General features: G+C 27.1%; 1 protein-coding gene across 3 annotated transcripts; it reads right to left on the reverse strand.

Moving 5' to 3' along the window:
- Positions 1-1,388: 1,388 nt before the first annotated feature.
- LOC136971092 (uncharacterized) lies at positions 1,389-19,411 on the reverse strand. 3 transcript variants are annotated; one of them, XM_067265567.1, is made up of 19 exons: positions 19,233-19,411; positions 18,051-18,335; positions 17,616-17,847; positions 11,914-12,029; positions 11,676-11,835; positions 11,562-11,595; positions 11,323-11,473; positions 10,066-10,974; positions 9,351-9,412; positions 8,193-8,295; positions 7,173-7,258; positions 6,542-6,642; positions 6,362-6,432; positions 6,182-6,289; positions 6,024-6,094; positions 5,825-5,945; positions 5,590-5,754; positions 5,398-5,491; positions 1,389-5,325 (listed from the first exon to the last, which is right to left on the reverse strand). In XM_067265567.1, exons 3-19 carry the CDS (start codon positions 17,692-17,694, stop codon positions 2,090-2,092), a joined length of 5,667 nt encoding a protein of 1,888 aa, XP_067121668.1. In that variant the 5' UTR covers positions 17,695-17,847; positions 18,051-18,335; positions 19,233-19,411; the 3' UTR covers positions 1,389-2,089. The 3 variants fall into 3 exon arrangements, with proteins under 3 accessions (XP_067121668.1, XP_067121669.1, XP_067121670.1); XM_067265568.1 differs by lacking the exon at positions 19,233-19,411 and adding an exon at positions 18,654-19,208; XM_067265569.1 differs by lacking the exons at positions 17,616-17,847; positions 18,051-18,335; positions 19,233-19,411 and adding an exon at positions 12,399-12,528.
- Between the last annotated feature and the right edge of the window lie 5,336 nt (positions 19,412-24,747).

Consider the following 24,747-nt stretch of genomic DNA (forward strand, 5'->3'; position numbering starts at 1 on the left):
TGTTAGTATGGGGAGGCACGATTTTGTTCACCCATTTTGAAGTTTAATAACCTTTGTTTTTTGTCAAAAATTTCTGAAATTTTGTAGGGAAGTTTGTGTATTGGGCTGGATGCTATTAAATTTTGGTGGTGAAAGGTCGAGGGGGGTGAGGAGACAAAGGGGGATGCGTGTCTCGAGTAGAGTCGGACATAATGACGATTTTACTCGTTATTAGCATTTAAATTTTTTTAAAACAACACCCTTATCCTCAAAAATGGCTTTTTGTTATTTTATAATAATTAAAAATATAAAAAGTTTTTTTTATCATAACTGATGGCGTTACACATGCAGTTTTCAATGTTGCCGGGAAAGTTAAGCAACTCAACGAAACATTAAACACCTTCCATCGCTGAGAAATGCTTATTTAATAAAACACTAAAGTTTTCAGCCTCATGGAATAGGCCATCTTCAGGTGTAATTGAGTTCGAACGTGTTTTAAAATTTGAAATATATAAAAGTAAATTAAAGGATGGTTGTATTAATGCCAGGGATGCGGATAAATTAGCTTCTGCATGGAAATTATACATAAAAAAAAAATTAAAATATAAAAATTCTTAGTCCGTTCCTACCCTTATATTTTGATGCATTTTTATGTATTTATTTTATTTTATTTTAAAACAAAAAGAAAATAAAATAATTTTATTTATTTTATTACATTATTTATATAGTTGTTGCTTCAGTGTATTTAGTACATTTTACTTTGTTATTTATTTGTTAATTTGTCTATTATTTTCGTTTTAAATTTGAATGTATAATGTTCTAACGTTCCATCGTTTCAATTTTAAAACACGTTCGAACTCAATTACACCTGAGGATGGCCTATTCCATGAGGCTGAAAATGTTAGTGTTTTATTAAATAAACATTTATCAGCGATGGAAGGTGTTTAATATTTCATTGAATTTTTATAAACGCTGAGTTTGATATTTAGTTATTGTTAAGCAACTCGTTGATGGATTTTTTGCATGGTATTACAGAGTTAAAACTGTACTTTTAGAATTGTTATCTCAATTTAAAACTGAACTCAATTTTGAAAAGTAACGAAGGTTCGCTTTATGACAATTTTTCAGGAACTAATTAAGTCTTAAAAGTGTTGGTCTACAATTTTATATTTACGTTACGATCTTGCCATCAAATCAGCTTCTGTGTTTGAGGCACGCTCATCCATAATCCAAATTTAGCTATTAAAAAAACTCGTTTATTAATCAATTGTGTTGACCACTTTATGAATATTAAAATAATTTTTATTGTATTTCTTATGAATAATATAGCATAAAACAGAAGATAGGTATCAAAGTTAATTTTTGAGGACTAAAATTACAATATAAACCTAAAAATAAGTAAGCAAATGTAACAAGTTTAAGTATATTTATTTGTATTAAATTGATACATGTTAGTAAATTTTCTGTACAAAATTATAGTATCACAAAATCTATATAAAAAGTGTATTATAAAAATTACTTTAACAATTATTTATACAATTGTCATGGTTGGAAGAGCATTATATATGGTCAAACTTATTAATTTTTGGGGCAAAGAACAATTTTTAAGTATTATTTAAATATAAATATCACGAAAATTTTTAAGATGGCATTTGAAAATTAAGTAGATTGAAATAAATAAACTTAAATATCGAATGGTGGTGATAATACACAAATTATAATTTTAAAGAATTTCAATTTTAGAATATGGAAGAAGTGGCTATAAAAGTTTGTGAAAAATCTACGTCCTCTCGTTGTTGAGAAAAATAATAGAGATTATGTACATTAAATTACATGATGCAGATTTAATTTTTTTTTTACATTTTAATTAAATTCTTACAAAATATAATTTATGTTATCTTTATTGGTTAAAATATGTTAAAAAAATATGAACGTTATAATGATTGTTATTTTGGTCTGAGTATCTTAGTAGTAAGTTGTACTTTATTAGTAATAATCCGTATTAGATTTTATATAAAATATGAATATTAATTAATAATCCCCCCATTTTATAGAATTGTTTTTAATGCTTGTTGTAGAGTCACATTATAGAAATATAATTCAAACAGTGTTATTTAATTGGAATTTTACTACTTGGAGACCTCGTTTTTGTTCCAAGCACAGGTTTAGTCCTATATCTTTGATTAGCAATTGAAAATTCTTGTGGTTTTCCAGAAGAAATTTTTGCAGCAGAAGCAGATGTGGCTCTCATAAAATTACAACTTTTCGAATCGATTTTTCTGTTGGGCGAACTGGAAGGCGATGGAGTTTTATTCAGATTTTTACCATTAATAACATTGCTAGACTTTTGGATCAAGTGCGGTTTTCTTCTAGATATACCCGATATTCCATTTCTAGTGGAAGTAGATGAATATCTTATTCCACTTCGTTTCATATCCGTAGAACCATCACTGGATCTTCGAGATAAAGATCTGCTGCTTGGAGACCTGGATCCCGCAGGACTGTATCTATTTACAGAATGATTAGAATTCGTTCTTCTTGATCTCTCTAACTTAGATATGAATCTAGTTTCTTCTAGCGGAGTTGATGGAACAGACTGAGTGGAATCATAAATTTCTTGGCCTTTTTTCCTGAGATTACGCGTCAAGCCTCTTACTCCATTTGTGTAATTAGCAATTTTTCTCGAAAAGTCCTTTTCTTTAATAATTCCATTCTTAGACTTTGTGGTATCGCTAGAAATACTACTTCTAGAACTCCGAAGACTTGTTCTGGAACCTTTTTCTGAATCACAAATAGAATTTTGGGAATCGTGTGATAGTGTTCTTTGGGGCTTTTGCCGTCTCGTGTAATTTCCAATAGTTGAATAGGATCTATCCATTACAGATCTTGATCGTTTCATTGTTCTTTCTGGGCTTGTAGTCTTTCCTGGACTAATTGTTCTTCCGTTATATTTAGATCTGTCAGATATACTTAAAGATCTGTTGAGGACAGGGATTCCTAAAGTGGAAGGTCTCTGAGGTATTTTTGATGGTTTTTGTGGTGAACTTTTAACTACTTTACTCTCTTCTTTTGATTTTTCTGCATTTTCTACTGTACACGTCTTTTGTTCAGTTTGTTGAGTATTAGGTGAATTTACTGAGCATTCTTCTTTCTTTATTCTAAAACTTTTAGGAGAATCTACTAAATCTGTATCATAAGCACAGCTAGAAGTAGCTTGAGAAAGAGTTTCACTGAGTTGCGACTGGGTTTCTTCAAAACCTTCATCTTTTTCTGGTTCATCTGAAGTCCGCGATTTGAGTGGAACAATATGACTAGTGACTACTTTGGAAGGACTCTGCAAAACGGGTTTATCTACATTTATGATGTGTTTTTTTGCTTCGTTAAAATGAAATTCACTTTTCTCATTAGATAATTCTTTGGAAGATTTTGTATTATTTACAGAATCTGGATTTTCAACATTGTTTGAAGTAGAAAATAATGTTTTGTTTTCAGTCATGGGCGATGTTGGAGTCATTACTAAAGTTGAACGGAATACTTTTTCGTGTGCAATATTATCAATTGAATTTTTAAAATGATTTATATTGGAATTGGTTAAAATATTTTCTATATCAGCGTTCTCACTATTATTGTTTTGAGATTCACATTCTTTCGCTGAGGGTTTTAGATTTTCTGTCAAGGAATGGAGTCGTTTAACTAATTTCGATTTTAATGTGCTTGGTCTCTTCCTATTTTCTTTTTCTGTCGAAGTTTCTTTTTCTTCTACTTTATCGAGTTCTTTAATTTCTTGACTAGCTATATTAATATGTTGAATAGCACCTTCAATATAATCAAGTTCAGAATCAGATTTTTTAGATTCCGTTTTCGATTTTGAATTTTGAATATCTTTTTTAATAATTTCATTATCTATATCTTTATGCATATCCAAATCTTTATGTCGTGGGCGTCTTGTAGTCCTCCTCATCAGAGAAAATCTATTGAAATTTCCTTCGGAATTTTCATCTAAACACGAATCAGATTTTACTGGATCTTTCAAATCGTCTTTCTTTTTCTCGCAATCCTTCGTGTCAAGCTGATCCTGTAATTTTAATTCTTCTTTTCTTTCTCTTAATTTCCAATTCGGTTCTCGAAGACTTTGATATGTTTTCGAATTTCTCATAGGAGGAATAGGTATTTCCTTTTCCTCAATCTGCGAATTGCTCGTTTGTGGACATCTTAAGTCATTGGTTGTTATTTTTGATTCCAGTGTAACATTATCGATATTTTCAATTTTTTCTTTTTGATCGTGAAACATTCCGTTTGTTTTACAATCTTCATTTGATAAACGTTTATTTTCTGGATTAATTGGATCTATTGATGAACGTCTGACATAGAATCTTGAACTCTTATTACTATTACTATTATTATCAAAATTTTGATTTGTTGTCTTATTTTCCAATGATTCCACTTCGTCAGAGACGTTAAGATTACTCTTTCTCCATTTGGATTTATCTTTTGTTTGAGGAGTTTCAACAATTTCCGATGTTATTATATCTGGACAAATAATTGTGTTATCTAATTTCTGTCCTTCATTATCTGCTTTTGATTCGTGAAGAGTTGCAAGACCTGTATCTTTCCAAATATCATCTTTTTCGATATTTCCTAAGCGATTTTCTAAAAGATCTAATTCGTGTCTTTTCTTTCTTTCTAAATTCAATCTTTCACTTAATTTTTTCTCTTTTTCCTGTTCTTTTTCGTTTTCTCTGAGCCAATCCTCTATTTTCCTTTTCCACTGCTTAGGTTTTACGGGTTCTGTTTCTGGTAATTCTATGCATTTATCCATCATAGGAGAAATTGGAGAAGCAGGACGCTCTCTATCGTTAAGATCCGCAGACAAAAGATCTTGTCGTCGTCTTCTTCCAGATCGCCTTAACCATGATCTGTCTAATGATCCTCCATCATAACTTCCCCATGATCTTCTGTCTCTAGCTTCTAACTCGGAACCTTGGCGAAGAAAATCCATCAAACAATCCTCTTGCTCTTCTGAGGATAATCTACTTCTGCGTCTTCGCATTGTTCCGTTAGGAGTGACGTCGGGAGAATCCGAAATACTATCTGGAGTTTCAGTGTTAGCAGGAATCGAACCCAAAGATCCGATTCTTCTTCTTAGCATTTTCGGCGAACTGAGATATTCATCTTCCGAAGTTAGACTTCCAGTTTGACTATTCAGACGAGCATAATCTGTATTTCTATTTTTTCTGCCTTTATAACCATCGCTGAATCGTTGAGGGAATCCAGTTCTTATATCGCCTAATAGCATGTCCATAATCGAATCTGTATCGGTGTTAGAAACACCGCGAATTTCTGTACCTAGTATTACAAATTAGAGTATTTAAGATTTTGAAATATTTAAATATTAAGTTAATTAACATTTTAAATTACCTGCATAGCTTCGACGTTTCATATTTGCTTGTTCTTCCTTTTGTCTTCTTCGTTCTTCGGCTCTTTTTTCTTGTTGTTTCCTTCTTTCATTTTCCTTAATAAATTATATATATATATTTTAAACATAAACTCGGCTATAAAATAGTTTTCATTACAAAATATTTATAAATGCATACTCTATAAGCTACTTACTTGTACGGCTGTTTTGAACTTTTGGCAGAAACTTTGAAATACTTTAAAGCACTCTTCTAGTTTAAATGTTTCAAAATCTTCGCATAAAAAGTCTGCTAAATCCTTACGTATAATATTTAAATTCTCAATATCCTTATTAATCAAAGAGACATCACATTCTGCACGCTGGAAACAAAAATGATAAATTAAAAATGATAAAATAAATGATCTTTATCACTATTGATTTCTAAATAACCTTTAAAAAATCTTCCATTTGTTCTTTAATTTCATCTTCTGCCGAAGCAACTTGTTGAGAGATTTTAGACACTCTTTGACTTAGACTAGAAACTTCAGATTTCAAGTTATCGATTGATAATCTACATAAAATATTATTGTTTAAAATACTAGACTTTTATTAAATATAAAAATCAATTTAAATTTATCAATTTGATTACTTCGCTGCTTCTTCTAAATTGACCAGTTCATCGGTAAATTTTAACAGTTCTGTATTTTTCTTTTCAGCTTCCTTGATTAGAGGGGGGAAAAAACTTTTAAATTAGAGTGATGAATAATTTATTTGGAATTATGAACTTATGCCTTATTTTTTACGCACCACTGCAACATAATGAACAAGGTTCATTCCAGGTTTATTAGCTCTAATATCAGTCACTTTTAAAAGAGACATAGTCTTAAAACCCGCTGCATTACCCGCATATCCTCCCTAGTGAATAAATATTATTAAATTAAATAAATTATTATAAAAAATAATAACAACTTAGTTATTAAATCTTACCGAATTTAAGAAATTTCCAGCCACAAGGACCATATACAAAATTTCATGTAGCTTCTTATTTTCTTGAATTTCTGAACAAATTTCAAATAAATCAAAATTAGTAAAATGTTATATATATATATATATAACAAAATTTTAAATTATATTTTAAATGTATACAGCATATGTAATGCTAATTACCACGAACAGCTGATACAATTGTTTCGATAGCAGGTTCTAAGTAGGCCATATTTGCTGCAAATTCTTCTTTCAACAACATTCCTTCAATTCTTAATTTGTAACTAAATAAATTGGTAAAAAATAAATATATTATAATTTTACGTTTTATTATTAGTATTCATTTCCAACAAATTAATTTTGGAATTTAAATCATTTATAGGTAAAATATTACTTGGCGTTTTATAAATATTACATATTTCTATTTGTTAATAGAAAGTATAAGTTATGATATAATAAAATACTTTTTAAGTCTTTTTATCATTTTTTTTCTTGCTAAACTTATCTGCAAACATTTATTTATTTATAATAAACGTTGAAAATAAATAAATAATGAAAATAAAGGTTTATCTATCTAATACCTTTATATTTAATCAATGAAGGCAAAAATTATATCAATTGTCTCATTCATCATCCCACAATTGGTGAGTTTTACATGTATGTTTTCAAATAGTTTATATAATTAAATGAAAAAAAAATGTTATTTTATATTTTTTAAAGATTGGTATTATTGTTATTATTTAATAATACAATAAACGGTATACAAAAATTATATATATATATATATATATATTGATTATGAGAGAATATCTACCTGGATAATTCAACTAATTGTAGCAGAAAACTTTCTGCAGTTCCTAGTTTGTTTCGATCGCCGTTGAATCCTCGAAGCAATTCTACCTAATTAAAAAAATACTTTTCTTTAAAAATTGTTTTAAATTAAATTGGATATAAGTGAACAAGAATTTTTGAATTTTTAATAATGGTTACAGTCGAATAAATTTAAATTATTTTTTTTTCCTTTTTATTGAATTTGAAAATTTCAGAAAAAAATTATTATAATTTTCTTTCAATAATATACTGTATCCATTCACCTGTTTAAATTAATTCTAATAATAGCAGTCAAATAAATTTTTAAAAATGATTTTTTTATAGAAAGAATTTTATATCTAATTATTTATACAAATAATACGAAATATTTGAATAAGTAGGTATTTACATAAAATACAAACATAAAATTATATATAAATTAACAAAATAAAATTTATATACAGTAGAAATTCCATTAACCAGTGTGATGATGGAGAGGGAGAGGGGTGTGCTCAAATAATCGAAAATCACGGATTTCTCATTTACAATATTTCATTTTCATTTTATCTTTTTTTTTACAACAAAATTATAATTAATACAACTAAAAAATGAATTAACATCGATTATTTCATAGTTTTCTAGTGCGATTATTTCTACGTAATCTATAAATTATTATTATTTTAAAGACCTTGAATACCAAGATCGATGGAGTTTCTTTTGTATATTATAATAGTATATTATTTTATTTCATAAAATAGTTTTTAGAATACATTTAAGTAAATTAATTTTTTTATTTTTTCGAAAAAACTATCATTGAAGGCAAAATTCTCGAAAAGAAAGGAAGAGGAAGACCAAGGAAAAAGTACCTAGAAGTACTGTACATTCAGTGGGGTTTCAAGATTGTTATGAATTTAAAAAAGATGAAGAGGCGAGAGAGTATTGGTAGCAGCAACAAGCCTTTAGTAATAGATAAACAGACTTTATAAAATAATAATAATAATAATATATAAATTATAAAAATTACTTCATCTGATTCTGGTTGTATTTTAAGTAAACCTCTTAATCGTTCGGCACCAATATCAGAGTGTCTTCCTTCTTTTAAAATAGAAATAATTTCTTCGTTTGTGCTTTAAAAAATAAATTTAAAATTTAAAAAGGTTTCAAATATTAAAATAAAAATAATAATAATAACAATATAAATTAAATTCGTACGCATGTGTATGAGAGACGATCTATATATTAACTGTGATAATTTCTTTTATCTACAGAATTTACAAATTATCTATTTATATTATGTATTCAGTTTAGATATAAATTATTATAGAAAAGCATAAAAATAAAATTTTTTAGAGCTCAGTACTTAAAATTTAATGACACTTACTTTGATTTTTTTGGATTTAATTCATTTCTTATTACTTAGTTGCATGGTTATCATCTTAATAACCACGTTACTAATTTATAAACATCAATTATTCGAAAAGTTCATTCAGTTTTTATTTAAAGTTTCGAGAACATAACATAAGCTTAATTAATATTTGATAAGAATTTATTAATTAATTTATAAATAAATTAAAATTAAGTATTCCATAGTTTTAAGACATTTTAATCAGATTTATGACGACTATAACAAGGAATAAAAAATTAATTTAATTAAATGAAATTAAATCAATTATAATTTTTAAATATAGTAAGTGTTATAAAATACGCATAATATTAATAATTTCTAATTCGAATCACAAACATTGTAAACCATCATGACTTAAATTTTATATCATGTTTAATCTGACCTAAAAATGATTTGTTTTAATGCAAAACAACAAAACTAAGATATAATTTACTTGGACGTAATTAAATAGTACCCATATAGCCCACTGCATAGTAACTTATATGAATCATCGACCCAAAACTACTTTTGTCTAAGCGACCCGATTTTTATTATGTAGATACTTAAGTATTTCATTCTAAAAAGATTATAATTGAAAACAAAAATAAAATTCAAATTAAATAATAGTAACTTAATTTTTCATCTGACATTAGTCTCCCGAAATGAACATTATCCCAAAAAACAAAAAGAAACACCTGTCTTTGATATCATCGTGAGCACGAAAGTGAAAGGTTGCTAAGACGTATACGAGCAAAGGTTATCATAAATATTTTAATCAAGACTTTAATGAATATTTACCTTCTGAATTGTTTAAGAAATATGTTTACATTTAAACTTCTTTTTCCATCCAGTAACGTTATCTGAAAACACAATACAATGAAAAAATATCCGTTACGTAAACATCTTAATTATGATTTAAAAATATATATATATATATATATTTATCATGCAAAAATATACACTTCAATGAAAATAAATATTTAGTTTTATAAGGCCCGAGTCAAGATTTTATTTTTCAAATTAAACGTTTAACATATATATCAAGTATTATCAATAGGACAATAAACCTAGTATTGTCTATGTATAATCTATGTAAAACTTATTTACTATATACAAAAGATTAAGAAATTTTCATTGCAGTTCTTTTTAATAAATTAGGCTTTTATATTTATCGTATTCAACACGATCCTAATTTTCAAAATTATCTAGCAAAGTAGGAAGAAAAAAATTAGTTTTCGAATAGATTAATATAGAAATCGTTATTAGATAAATTTGCTAATCAGTTTTTAATGAAGAAATATGGCAAGATTTTTTGCAGACTCATAAATAATTTAATACAAAAAGAAATTATAATTTTTTTTAAATACATTTCTATTTTGTAACTTTTGAAGTTGTTACTCGGATCAAATCCGTTTTGGAAAAAGGATCGATTTATTAAATGTTTGAAAAACCCGTAAGTTATTTAAATTGTTTTGGAATTTGCTGAAAATTTTGAAATTTTTTAATTGCTTACTTCTAGCGATTCTCTTTTCTTTCGATCGACGTAATCTCCCGTTTCTCTTTTCCTTAATTGGGGAGAAGCTTGACCGTTAACCATATTGCTCTGTTGGCAAAATAACCCTTCCATTGTAACAAAATCTAGATCGTTTGGACTACCATTGTGAGTTTTAGCGACGATGGACCATAGATTATTCTTTCCAACAATTTTGTGAGCGGGAATTTTATTCCAATTAAGAGTTTTCATTTTACTTTTCGGTTTTGGAGTTTCCTGTTGAGGGAGTTTAATGTCCATTTCGGAAGGTTGAGGGCTAGAAGATAAAGAACGTGGAGGAGGAGGAGTGCCACCAAAAAGTGGTGGCGGAGGAGGGGGAGGAGGACCGCATCCATTTGGAAGAGGCGGAGGTGGCGGCGGCGGCGGCGGTGGCGGTGGTGGCGGAGAAAAAGATGTCAGAGATGGCGGTAAAGGCGGTGGTGGTGGAGGAACAGGAGCCGAAACAATAGGAGCAATAGGAGGAGGGGGAGGTGGCGGCGGCGGTGGCGGTGAGGTAACATTCGATCTAGGTGAAGCGAAATCGATTTGACTGACAGAACCTGTTGGCGATAATATACCGGGAGTTCTAGTTCCATCTCCAAAATTAAGTTGAATTGGTGTTCGTCTTCGCGTTCTTCCTTCAGAATCTTCGTTCCTATGGCACGAACATTGACATTTAATTTCAGTTATTCTCAACTTATTAAGACTGTGATAAGAGTTCGGTGAACGCAATAACTTCTCCGAATCTTCTTTACTTTCCAATAAAGTTGCTCGATGAACCAAAGTCTCTGCAGTGTCCCATATAATATCTGATATGGGAAGTGAATAATCAACCCGTAATAAATGCTGAAGAATATTAAGAAATGGTATTTCTTGAGGAGTTTCTGCCACCTAGTAAATAAACTTCTATTTAAATATATCGAAATTTTATAATTCATAATTTTTTTAGTTACTTAATTAGCACAATTACCAATTGCAATTTATCAATTATCAATGAGTTTAAATCAATTCTGATTATCATAAATAATCTAGATAAGACATAATCTACATATATACGGTCAGATTTAATTAATTTAACAAATTGATTATACAGTATATTTGAAATTCTAATGAAGTTTTGAATTTCCGCCTCACCATTAACAACCTAAGTTTTTGTTCCATGCAATGTAAGTCTTTTAAAAATTATGATTGTTATCAAATCTTTGTAAATATATGTGAAATATAAAATAAAAGGTTAACCTGTCTTAATATGGCATAAAACACGTCTAAATGGCTGTTCAAATCCACCCCATCTGGACCGGTAATTTGACCTTCGTCAGTGTATCTTTGCTCATCAAATACATCCAATTGTACCGTTAAATCAGAATCAGAATTATCAGGACATTCTTTCCTAGCAAAAGACGTATCTTTTTAAGTTTTAAACGAAAAAAAAAACTATTTAAATACGTTTTATAATTAGTGTTAAATCGTGTTCTTACCTCAGTTGTCGGATGACATCCAAAATTTTAAGACCTATAAAAAGTAACAAATAAATTTAAAATTGTTTTAACTTATTTATCAGAATATTCATATTTTCTTATTAAATTATTGACCAATAAATTCATTTCTGTATTTGATTCGGTCTTTGAGCGCCGACGAAGAGATGATGATGCAATTAACGAGTGCCATGAGAGCCGTTTGATAATCTGCATCTTTTGCTTCTCTTAATTCGTCCACTAAAAATTTGAACCTATACCTTTGATTTTTATTGTTCTAAAAGAAAAAAAAATTTTAAATAGTTTAAAAATTAATTTAAAGTATCAATTTTCGATATAAAATTAAACAATTTACCTTATAATGTTCTAAAGTTTCTAAAACTCTTTGGAAGCCATCAGAATTATAAACGCTTAGTGCCGACAATAACTCGAAAATCTGCTTCTTGACTTTTGTTTTATTTGTATCTAACGCTATAAACAAAATAAATATCAAATTACAAAAATACAGTAATTAGATATTATTTACATTTTTAAAAAACGAAATAAACGGTTCACTTTTGTATATTAAAACCCAACTAAAAGTATTCGTGCAATATTTTATTTTTGAAAGAATATTGCTTTTTCTCCCCCTTATTTTAATCAGCCACATTAGTATATTCAACTCAGTTATATTTTAAATTGAGTAACAAAAATTGTGCTATTGATAGAAAACGTTATAGATACTTACTGTCGATAATTTTCTGCGTGGAATGAACAGAAATGTTCTATTACAATATTATAACTTACTTAATTTCCTGATGCCAAAGTTCAATAACTATTAAAAATAACGAATAATCTTACCATAAAACTATCCGGTCAATGATCAGCTGTCATTTTTAAAAAGAAGCCGCCAAAATGAGAAAAAGCGAATTGAAAGATAACTTTGTGAGGAGGTCGTAGGGATGACTTTCCCAGACGACGTTCGACCCTGACCCGCACCATCTGTTGACCATGTGTGATTCATAGGGACAGAGAATGCAGTTTGTTTAGATGACGAGAAAGTAAGCACGTGACCAGATGACGTCAAAACATAAAACGGGCTCTTCCTATTTAATGAAACATATTCACGAACTTGTAAATTCTTACATTGAATTTTAAACATTTCCCAGAATTTATTTTTCTGACATTTGATTTTTTTTTCAAATTTTATAAATGCGATGCTGTCTTAATTTATCCTTTAAACTAAACGGATATTGACCATTATTTTTTTTCTTTTAATTAATTCGTATGGGATCATCTGTATAATAAACAAGTTAAAACGAAATGAGAACTTGACAGTTATAATCGTTTAATAAATTACCAGAGGTCTTCTATGTAACTTTTTGTAAATTTAATTTAAAGGCTTTATTTGGATGCTTTAATAATAATGAATAATTTCTTTATATAGACCTACTGTATTTACAACACTGAAATTTTGATAAATACTGTTTCTCTACTCTAGTTAAACATCAAGAGTTATTCTGATGATAAGAATTGTTGTTTTATTTGCTTCTTTAACACATTTCGTAGCGATTACCAAAAATAAAACAATCGTTATGTTATTTTAATTTTATTTAAAGTACAAGTTATAACACAGCCTCTTACAACAGCTCGCTTAAAGACAATCAATTAGGTCGAAAATATTAAAATCATTTATTTTTATCGTATTTATGGTAAGCTTGGTGAATTAATTTCAGATTTTTGAACCAATAAAGATGCCGAAATAATTTATGAATAGGTTGAAAATTTATGTTAGAGAATATTACGAAATATTCGTTATTGAAATTTAATAACTTTACTATCGAGTTTAAGTTGTTATAATAATATATAAATACAGTATTATTGTAATTTAAGAAATAAATCCTAATTTGTTTTATTTATAAAAACGAAGTATAGTATCTGTTTCTCTAATTTCTTTTTGTTATTTTAAACATTAAACACAGGATCAATTTTTAATGATTTTTTAAATATGTTCTCATAAATATAATGTTCATCAATTTAATTATCCTACTATATTAATGCACGAAAAATGTGGATGGATCCTAAATGGCAAAAACATAAAATAAAAATCTAAAAACAAATAAAATAAAATATTATTAAATATTTTCAAAATAGTTTATGGATTAGTTTGGCCTAAATCCATAATTCAAAAATAAAAGTAATAAAATCAATTAAAATTTCATGTATTCTGAAATTCTCCTATTAACCTATCACCTACCAATAATCATTCAAAGTGAATTTTTAAATATTAAGGAAGCCAGGGCGACCTTTCCGTGAGATAGAAGTTAATTATATATTTTATTTATTTTGTTTTAAAAACTATGAAACAAAATAAGGAATATAACAATTTTCCTTTATATTGTTTACAAATTTAGCATCCATAACATAAACTTTTCTGTAGAGAAAGTAATCTTCAACTTTAAACTTTGCATTTTCATTGCAGGCCTATATAAATAAGTTTTTAAAGCCGTCTCCTGTTTCAAGTGACTCTTGTGATCAAAAATGATCGCCTACGCTAGCTCTTTTTAAGCATTGTTTAGATAATTTCTTTTAAAAAAAATACATATATCTAGAATAACTTTAACGTAAATCTTGAACAAATTATTAAAGAAAGAGCAAACATAAAAGAATTTTTGATAAGAGTCATCATTAATAAACCCTCTGCTGCTCTCATTAAAGAGCATATCTTATCTAAAGATGAAATTGATTATATCAAAAATTTTTTAATAACATAATAGAGTATTTTTAATAACATAATAACATAATAGGCATTCCGTATCTTTCCAGCATTCCTTTCTACTATGTCATATCTCATCATCTTGTAATTTTTTATTCATTAAAAGTGATATATATGCATTTTGATTGGCTCCCCGTAACGTGTTTCCGCTTAAGCGACCCATTATGAAAATTACGTAGAAATTCAGTAAAAATTTATCTTGAAAAGTTATATCTGCACATGAGTAACAGTTTAGTAAAGCTAGATACATTGGAAATAGTGGGTAGTAATGTTTATGATTTATCATCGACAAGTGACACCTACTGACTACCTTGTGACGGACGCCCCGAGGATGGCAAAACGAAGGTCAATGGCATCTTTACGAAAAATTATTATATATATTCCGACTTTTACTATTTTTATGATGACAATCTGTTATAATTATATCTTACTGTAGTATTGCATCACAAAATACCTCATCTAAATGGTAGAAAAAGTCACCTTTTTATATACTATTTAATAGAATTACCCTTATCTATTTATCATAAATTAATTACATATACATTGTTAATTATACAGTATTCAGTCAATTATTAATTTCGTTTTATAATAAATAATCTATTAAAATATTTCTAATTGATTTTTTATCGATATTTGAAATTTCGCAACCTTCACTCGTCCTTTCCTTTTCACGTGACCAGATTGACAACTCCCCCATTGCCGAATATGGCTACTGTCTTGAGCTTTTTAACTTTTGCATAAACATCAGTTTGCGTGCTTAGAAAGTAAATAACTGCTAATAAATTGAGGTAAAAGTACTACTTGCGGGAGACATTCGATTACTATATACAGTATAGACAAACTGTTATCGCAACTGGCTTAGCCCTGTTTAGATTATATATATGGACCTAACAATTATATATTTTTCTATTTATATTTTTTCTACGTTAGATTATATACTGTATATACACAGAAACTGTTCGGCATATTCGAAATTAAGAATTATTATAGAATATTTTTAATCATTCTTAATATAAATCGTTTAATAATAGTATTTAATATGACAGTTAAAATAATATAAAAATACACGAATATTGATAAATATATAATAAATCTTTGTATTTTAGAAGTTTCTTAACTTATTTGTTGGTAATGTAATTATAATTTCAACGTTTATTAGCAAATTATTATCGTTGAAAAATTCATTTGTTTTATGTCATGCTAAATATAAGTTAGTTTCTCTTTAATTTTATTACATGACTTAAACGTAAATTATACCTTATAAATAATAAATTTAAGCAAATATATAATTTATAATCCCCATATAAAATGTCATAGTTAATATACAATAAGATATAATTTAATACACCTTATTATACCACACTGTGATGCTTTCAATCAACAGACATTTAAGTTTTTATTTCTGGATTATAAAAAACGGTTCGACATATCCGAAACGAAGCAATATATTTTTGAATAAGAAATTTATGGAAATAATTTTGTTACTACGAATGTTTTAAAACTTTCTTTGAAATAAATATTTATTATCATAAAAAGAATTTGTTATATTAATTAATTTTACTATCAATTTACTTCCTAAAAATATTAAAAATTAAAATTTTCAAGCTAACGACAACGAAAAATTTCCAAATAGAAGCGTATTAGAAGAAATATTTAAAATATAAAAGCTATATTTCACGTATTTTAACACCAATCTGAAAAAAAATTGATTTCAATTACGATTTAACTATATAAAACAGCCATATATAATAAATTTCTGATACGAGAACTCAATCGCGAAACACATTAAACATTAACAAATGTTCAATATTGGTCACCAATAGCTAAACCTGGGATCATATTTGGGTCACGTTACTGGGTGATGGTCAGTGTGCCAACAGAGGCGCCAGGGTGACGGAGCGTTAGGGAGTGAAATTGTCCCCGTTGTATAAAGGATATGTAGGTTATCCCGAGACAATACATGTAAATGGTATCCGCTACTTTTCTCCTATTATGGGCCGTTTCTCAATTTGTTCTCTCTCTAACTCGGCGGCTAAATTATTGAGTTGTATAGCAAACCACCAAATTTAATTTTAAATTTCTTTATCTAATTACATTCTGGAATTTATGTTTCAACTATCAAGCGTTCAGGAATCCCATCGGATCGAAGTTACTGTAGATATTAAGGAATTCCGAGAAATCTCGGGTGTAATTTCGGATACGCGAATGACAGATAAGAATTTAAGTCTGTAGAATTGGATGCTGATATTCTGTTCGTGTACAAGAATTTAATCTCTGTAGTTAAAGCAGAAACTTTTAGATAATTTTTAAATCAATAATAAAATATCTTCGGTATTGGATAAAAACTAGTTTTTGATGGACTAAATGTCGTCTGTGCCTTGTCTTCCATTGCTCAAGAGTTGTTTCGAAATAATTTACTAAGAAAACTCATGACGAAAAGCTGTCCTTATTCGTTTAGCATACTGCATCTGGGGTGTTTAATGGAGAAACAAGTTATATAAAATTTATATAAATATTAAATAATTTCTAAGAAAAAAATTATTCGGAATATTTTTAAGATGACGCATCTCAAATTTTCGAATTTTAAACGATAAAAAAATATGAAAAATGTTCTTTATTAAAGAATAGCATTCTGTTAAATACCGTGTAATTGAAGCTGTAGCGTTGAAAGGAATATCAGCAATTAAGCTTTTGCAAAATGAGACATTTTCATGGAGTGTTAGAATGCGTTGTCATATGGGTGGCGCATTTATATGCAACCTATTAAGGGAAACGCTTATGCAATAAAACGCAGTTAGAAATCAGGGTCAGATAGGAGTTGGAACTGTAATTATCCTTCTATTTTGTGGAAGCGATGAAGATGTTTGCAACGGGTTGGAAATCTGTCAGATTTAACACACAAAAAATTCTTTTGTTTTCTTTGATGCGAAAACAGTAAATTTTTTAAAAAGAATTAAAGTTAAGCATATACCGCCTTTTCTCTCTGACGTAATATTTTACTTCCTTTATCCATAAATTTAAAATATAAAAATCTAAAATTTTATAGCAATCATTTTAACAACAATTATTAGTTTTAATTAAATTTTTAGATAATTGAATCTAGTAATAAGGATGGATTAAATAATTCTGAGCAAATATATAAATTTCGACATTAAAATAAATTATAAGATGGCTGTAAATTACACGCTCAACAAAAGCAAAATTACCGTTAAAGGCTAGAGGAAATGCGTTTTTACATCCTTTCGTGGTTAAATTTATTTAACTATGAAAATTGAGCAGAAAATATAAACTAATATACTTACCACTAGCCAACTTTTGCGTGTAATCTTTATTATCGACAATATATTCCAAGTCAATATGCGGATCCATGTTCTTTATCATCCAAAGATCATCTCGTTAAAAACATAAGATCATAATGGAAATACGCATTTTATTCTGGAATAATTGATGTATTGATCCTGCTTCTTATTTTTCGATGATAATCTTGTATGTAGTTTTATATCAAAACTCTTCATATTCAACCTGGTTTCAATCCTGTCGACGACATGTTTAAATTAAACAGAAATAAATAAATTTAGAAAAAGTTAATAAACGTTGTTATAAATAAATAAATAATATTTTTAAATTTATAATACGGTTATTTTCATAATTTCAACACTAGCCAACGAGTCAATATTTACAATATACAATTTGTCGCGATCAAATAGTCGTTTAAATGATTGCTGAGTTCACTTAACTGGTTAATGGCAAAAGTTCATATGACTGATTAATGGTTAATTCTTCCACAGTCTTTTTTTTATTTATCCTTTTGTATCTTGAGTTTCGCTCTCTTCTCTAAGTACCACCCAAGTTGACATTAATTTTGTGAATCATCCTTTGGAACGTGTCAACTTCCTGGCAATATATTCTAACCAAAGGGTCTGGGTGAGGAAGAAAGGAAACTCCCCATCAACCAAAATGCGGACGAAATTAAAAGTGATACGTCGTCCTGTTTTTTATTGCATCCATAATCGATCTTCGTGCTAATTAAAAAAAATAACAAAATGCGACTATGATTAACGTTTCAAAACAGTATAATTTCTTATTCTAATTTTATTAATAAATTTAAGAGATAATTTCTAACATCACAGCTTTTTTTTTCTTTGTTTTAAATCCGCAAATAATACTGTTAAACGGGATCGAAAGGGAAAACTACAACGAAATGACATATGCTTGATTATAAAATGACAAATAATCTTTTCTTAGATCAACCTGTAATAAGAATACACTCAAATTTTGCTTTAATAATAATTCAAACTTAATCAGATAACCGATAAAAAGAAATATATGTAAATTCTTACTAAGAATTATGCAAAATCTTCAAAATTCCCCGTCAACCTTGTGACGTCATTCATTTAAACTTCTGTCAGATCTTCTCGCTGCGGGCGATATACTTGTACTTAAAGAAAATAATCTAACTTTGATTTTCTAACTAATCTACTTTACTACATAGATGAGTTTTCATTGAAATTATTTTTACAATGAAATTATTTTTTTAACTTTCTGGAGATTCGCTGTGGATACTGCGGAAACGAAAAACGAACTGGTTGTGCAGGTGCTTTCTAAGTAGTGATTTTCACCTGTTTCACGGTGTTTAAAGGTGCTGGAACCACCTGTGCACCTGTCTCATTCTGACAGAGCTCATCATTCGTCATTTCGAGATTGAATTTGTTTCCTGAGATTTTTTACAAGTTTTCGTATTTGATGGAATGAATAAAATGTGGAAAAATATGAGCAATGAGCATTTGACGAGCATAAAGATGAACAGGTGTTGGTATATGATATCACCTGTGCAATAAGTCAGTTCGTCCTTGAAAGTAGGCCAACACACAGAGTGGTAAAAATAATAAAAAAGGTAATATAAAATTAGTTTTACTTACGTTTAAATATATTCTTTTCTCTCGATAAATTTAATCTGCTTCTTTTTTCTTTCTTTTAAATCTTAATATATCAACAAACCCAATTAAGTTTTACGGTACGCGTTTTACAAACTCTTTTCCACTAAGTTTGCGGTTGACTGAGCATCGTGTAATGTCACGTGGTCGTGACGTACACACACACGTGTAATAGACGATAGCGAATAGTTTGTAATTATGGCGTTTATTGGACAAATTGAAAGTGAAAACTGATTGTTTGCAACTGAATTTTTTCTTTGTTTCTAACGGACGCATTAATTGGGATTTCTTAAATTAAATTTTTAAATAATATATGCATACAGATTAACATTTCTTATTTATAGAATTTTCATTATAACGTGTATATACTGTATATATAATGTATTATATAACTAAGATATTTACAATACTTTATAACGTAGATCTATAATAAAGTAAAATTTTCAATTAATTACTTTTTAATTTCTGGCAGAAACTTTTTATAAACTTGCATAAATTATTTACAAGTAATAACTATATTCGAATTAAAAATGAAAAAAAAGGAATAGAATACAACAGTTTAAATTACAAAAATGAATGATTAAAAATTGTTTTTTGATTTATTTAATTTTGCTTAAATCTCTACCTAAATCTGTGATATGTTTGGCTTATTTCATGAATAATTTATAAATAAATCGTAATTTTTTACTTTTTAAAATCGTTTGTTACATCAGATCGAGACGGTTGTATTAGACCGATATATCTTACACTTATAAATAATTTACTTATTGATAACCATCAATATCATGTAAAAGTGACAAAACAATGGTATGTTTTCTTTCCTCGATTATTATCGAGATGTAGGTTTATAATTTATCCAACGAATTTATGTAGACATTATGACATTGACATTTTCTACTACTTTATAGTAGCAATTAATTTATTTGAATCTTGTAAAAATATTAATTTTTTTTTGTTTTTGAATGTTCACTATTTTCGAATATTTCAGTATATGAATATTAAAATAAATCATGCAAAGTTTTTTCCCATAGAAAACAATCATAAGTATGATAGACTCTAATAAATAAGGCAATAAATTATACGTACATGTAATAAATAATTATAACAAAATTAAATTTTCAAAATTTTTTGTTATGAAGTGAAATTTTGTTATAAAACGTATATACGTTTCCCTAATTTTTTTTGTTAAACAAAGAATCTTGTTATTATTCATAACTATATTAATAATAATAATAAAATATTTATATTTCTATACAACTTGATAGAAGCAATATTTTGAATTAGATATTATTTCTGTTACAGTATATGATTCTGAATGTAATAAATTTTATATGAAAATGGTTTCTAGCTTGTTATAATAGAATAAATATATTCATATATTTTTTTTATATTTTATTTCAAAATTTTATTTTAATTATCTAAAAATGAAGAATCTGTACTTGGCTTTATTTAAATTTATGCCCATATTCTAATTTTAAATTTAAAGCTTTAGCCTAAATATCAATAAACTAGAACGAATTTTCGTAAGTATATACGTATATTTACTCAGCTAACAAAAGTTATACTTACTCAGCTAGTACAAGTTCCAATTAAATGAAAATAAAACTGCTGAATTGTGACAAAATTTATGAAATACAGAATATGTTATAATTATAATTTTATTTTCATTTAAATATTGCCGATAAATTAGAAATTTTATTAAGTTTTTTTTTCCAGAAATCTGATTGAATTTTATATGGGATAGATCCACTTGTTCATAATGCCAGAATGTTATAAATGCATATTTAATTAGAAAAATAAACAAAATTTTTTGTTTTACGAAATTCATTTTATTCGAATTTTGTTTTATTGTTTACTTTTAAAATATTTTCATAAGTTTTATTTAATTAGGAATAGAATTTTGGCTTAACATAAATAAATTAATGTCTAATGATCCGTCGATTACAGAAACGTCTTATAATCTGTACGGTAAAGAAGAAAGTTTTGATATAATATTAACAAAATATGGTTAATGTTACCTTAGATAGCCAAGATGGCGGCTCGTCTCTAATTCCAGCAAGGAAACAGTGGGACGCACGTTCTAACCTAACCTATTCTAATAAATTACCATAAGTATTAGCAACTAAATTATTAGAATAGGTTAGGTTAGGTTAGAACGTGCGTCCCACTGTTTCCTTGCTGGAATTAGAGACGAGCCGCCATCTTGGCTACCTAAGGTAACATTAACCCAAAAGGTATAGGCTATATATTTTTAAATATACTAATCGTCATTATGAAATTTTTAATCTCCTATAATCACTGTAATTTTTTATAAATGAGCACGTATGCAGCACGTAGAACAACGGTAGTCACACTAGGGACGCAAGAAAAATTTTGTAGGATGAGAAAAAAAATTCAAAAATAATAAAATATGATATAAAACAGAGAAAATGATCTGTCCAAGTCTCACGCTACGTTGCCATTGGATAATAGAACTAGAAAATATTTTTAAAAATAATCTGGGTCGTACCAAATTTTTGTCAAAAAAAAATATATATATATTAAAAAAGGCCCGTAAAATTTTTTTTCTGAATATTGACTTAGAAATTAAGACAAAAAAGTTGTTTTAACAATTTTTTAAAACAAATAATCAGCAATTTTAACAAAAGCTTTCATAAAAATTATGCTTCTCAATTTGTATCAAATTGATAAAATTAAAATTATTTTTGAAGTAAATGAATATGTATTATATACTTAAGAAAAACCATAAAAAATGTAACGAATTTCTATTTAAAATATATTAAAAAAATAATAATAATAATTCCTACAATGGGATAGAAGCAATATTCAAAAAAAGTAATATACAGTATAAAAGTAATATGTAATAGAAGCAACATTTAAAGTTAGATATTGTTTTTATTACAACACATAGTTTTGAATATAATTCCAAAACTTTTTATGTGGAATAAATTTCGTAGATTCCATAATAATTATTAAAATATTGGTAGAAATTCATCATTCAATCTAAAAGTTACTATATTTTGATATTTTTATTATTCAAACTCATCATTCTACTGTTACTAAATCTATTCTTTCATAAAATTGAAATAAAATCAATTAACATAATTATACAATATATACCACAATACTATTTTAAAATACTCTTAAAATTCAAAAACAAAAAAAAATCGAAATGCATGTGGCATTTGTCTAGTTGTTTTATCATCAGAATGCACTGTCCCATTGCGTGGAGAATTTTTAAGTTCAGTTTAAAAAATGAACATTACATTGCTCGATCGATCACTGCAGTCATCTTTCCTCGTATATTGTGGCATTTTCTTCTTCTATTAAACAATGATTTTAATTGAATTTTATTTGTACAAAAAAATTGGACTTTTTCTTTATCGTATCCTAAAAGCATTGTTTTTAGATAGAGTAGAACTATAAGATCGATATATTTCATCAAAAGAAAAAACGTTTCAACAGCCAACAAAATAAGTTTTCATTCGAATTACTAAAAGTATATTATTACTTTTGAAATATTTTTATATGGAACATTTCTTTTATGAAGTTCTTAGTCTCGACGATACGCTACAGTTAGAAACATAATGTAATTTACGATGAGACCAATGGAAGGAAATTCCTAAAATTTTAATGATAATTAACATCAGAACATATTTGTTAATTTCGTATGTCGATTGTTTCGTAACTCATCAAAAATAACATTTTGGAAATTAAAATATCTTTAATCGGTCTACATTAAAATAATTCTGCTTAATCAAACTTAAATATAGGATAGGACTACTTTTTAGAATAAAGAATTACTTTTATATTATAGCACATGACGTATTTTATATTACATTATCACTTTCATATTACTTTTTATATACTTATAAACTTTATCATAGGCCTATTATGCTTTATTTAATGTACTGTACATAAAATGTCTAGATATAAGAATAACGTTTACCATTTAAAGATAAATCGCATTGGGTTGTATCGAAAATTTATATTGCTACGTATTTATATTTTTTATTTATAAATATATATTTTAATGTTTTAGTAAGAACGGTTTTTTTAGTATTTATTTTTTGGTCTTCTGGACACTTTTATTTAATCTGAATAATTTTTCTCTTCGTATATTTTCGTTTTCATTCAAATATTTATTTCTTTATCTTTATTCGATTACAATTTTTATGTAGTAAATCTGTTATATGAAATTATTGATATGGTTATAAATTGTAATATTTAATAAGCATCATTGGAATAATGCCAATTGTAAATGTAAACAAGATTGCTACACAATTGAAAGTAATGAATTAAAAATATATATTAAACACAGAATTAATTCTTAACACAATGTGAAAAATAATAATAATTCTTTAGATAGAAATAAACATTTTTTTGGTGAATATAATAAATTTAATTCTATTTGAAGAACTATGTGATTAATTTATTACAAATTTTAATTCATAGCCTTATAAATGTAGGCTATAACAATTTTCAATTTTTATCGCATTCATATTTATTAAAAATCATATTTTACGAATTACCTAAGCTTACTTATAAAGGATTTCTGTGTAAAGCCTGATTAAAAATTTTTATATGATAACTGATAATTGTCAGTACTTTACTATTCTTGTATTAAGAAAATTAAAACCCTTTGTCTGTAAGTAATACTTGTAACTTTATATCTCTAGATTAAAGACTTGAGCAAATTATTTAGTATATTATCTGAATTTAGCATGAAATTCGTAAAATTTGGAAGAACAGTAGGAAAAAGAGTATCGCAATGTTCTATATTAAATTAGGAGCAAGATTAAGTTTGTTAAAATATTTTTGAATTAAGAAATCTTTCTATTATAACACATTGATATTTAATTGGAACTAAATTAGTCGTTATAAAAAGTGATTTAAAATATTGGTAAAAAGATTTGATCACAATTCATAAGCTATATTAAGTACATACATATTTACACTCTTTTTAATTTTTAATAATTTTTTAAATATTTATTATTTACCTTTTACGTTCCCATTTTTTAAAACATAAAATGAATAGGCTTGCGAATTTTCATAAAAATACGATCAACGTAGACTTCTACATTAAAGTTTTCGTGATTTAATTTAAGATAAATTAAAGCTTATTTGCAATGCAAATTAAGTAAATAGTTTTATCGACGAAAAAATAAATTAAAGATAAATTAATAATGTATAACGTAAAAATATTGTGGTGCTATAAATTTTATGCATTAGTTCTATAGATTAAGCAATAAGTAAGCTAATTTAGCGGTCGAAAATCATTTTAGGTATATCTTTGCTTTAAAAAAACAAAAAAAAACGAAACAGCACATGTTTAATCAAAGTAGGCAATTGTTGAAATACTAGTATATTTAATAATTCATAATTTTATTTATATCAATATTATAAAAGGTTTTGTTAAGTAAATAAGTATAATTTACTATTGTTTACTCTATTGTCTTCTAATATAAATTAATAACTTGTTTAAGACCAGTTTTGTCTT

This window comes from Centruroides vittatus, unplaced genomic scaffold, assembly GCF_030686945.1.
Source record: "Centruroides vittatus isolate TY-2023 unplaced genomic scaffold, ASM3068694v2 contig_2311, whole genome shotgun sequence".
Lineage (NCBI taxonomy): Eukaryota > Metazoa > Arthropoda > Arachnida > Scorpiones > Buthidae > Centruroides > Centruroides vittatus.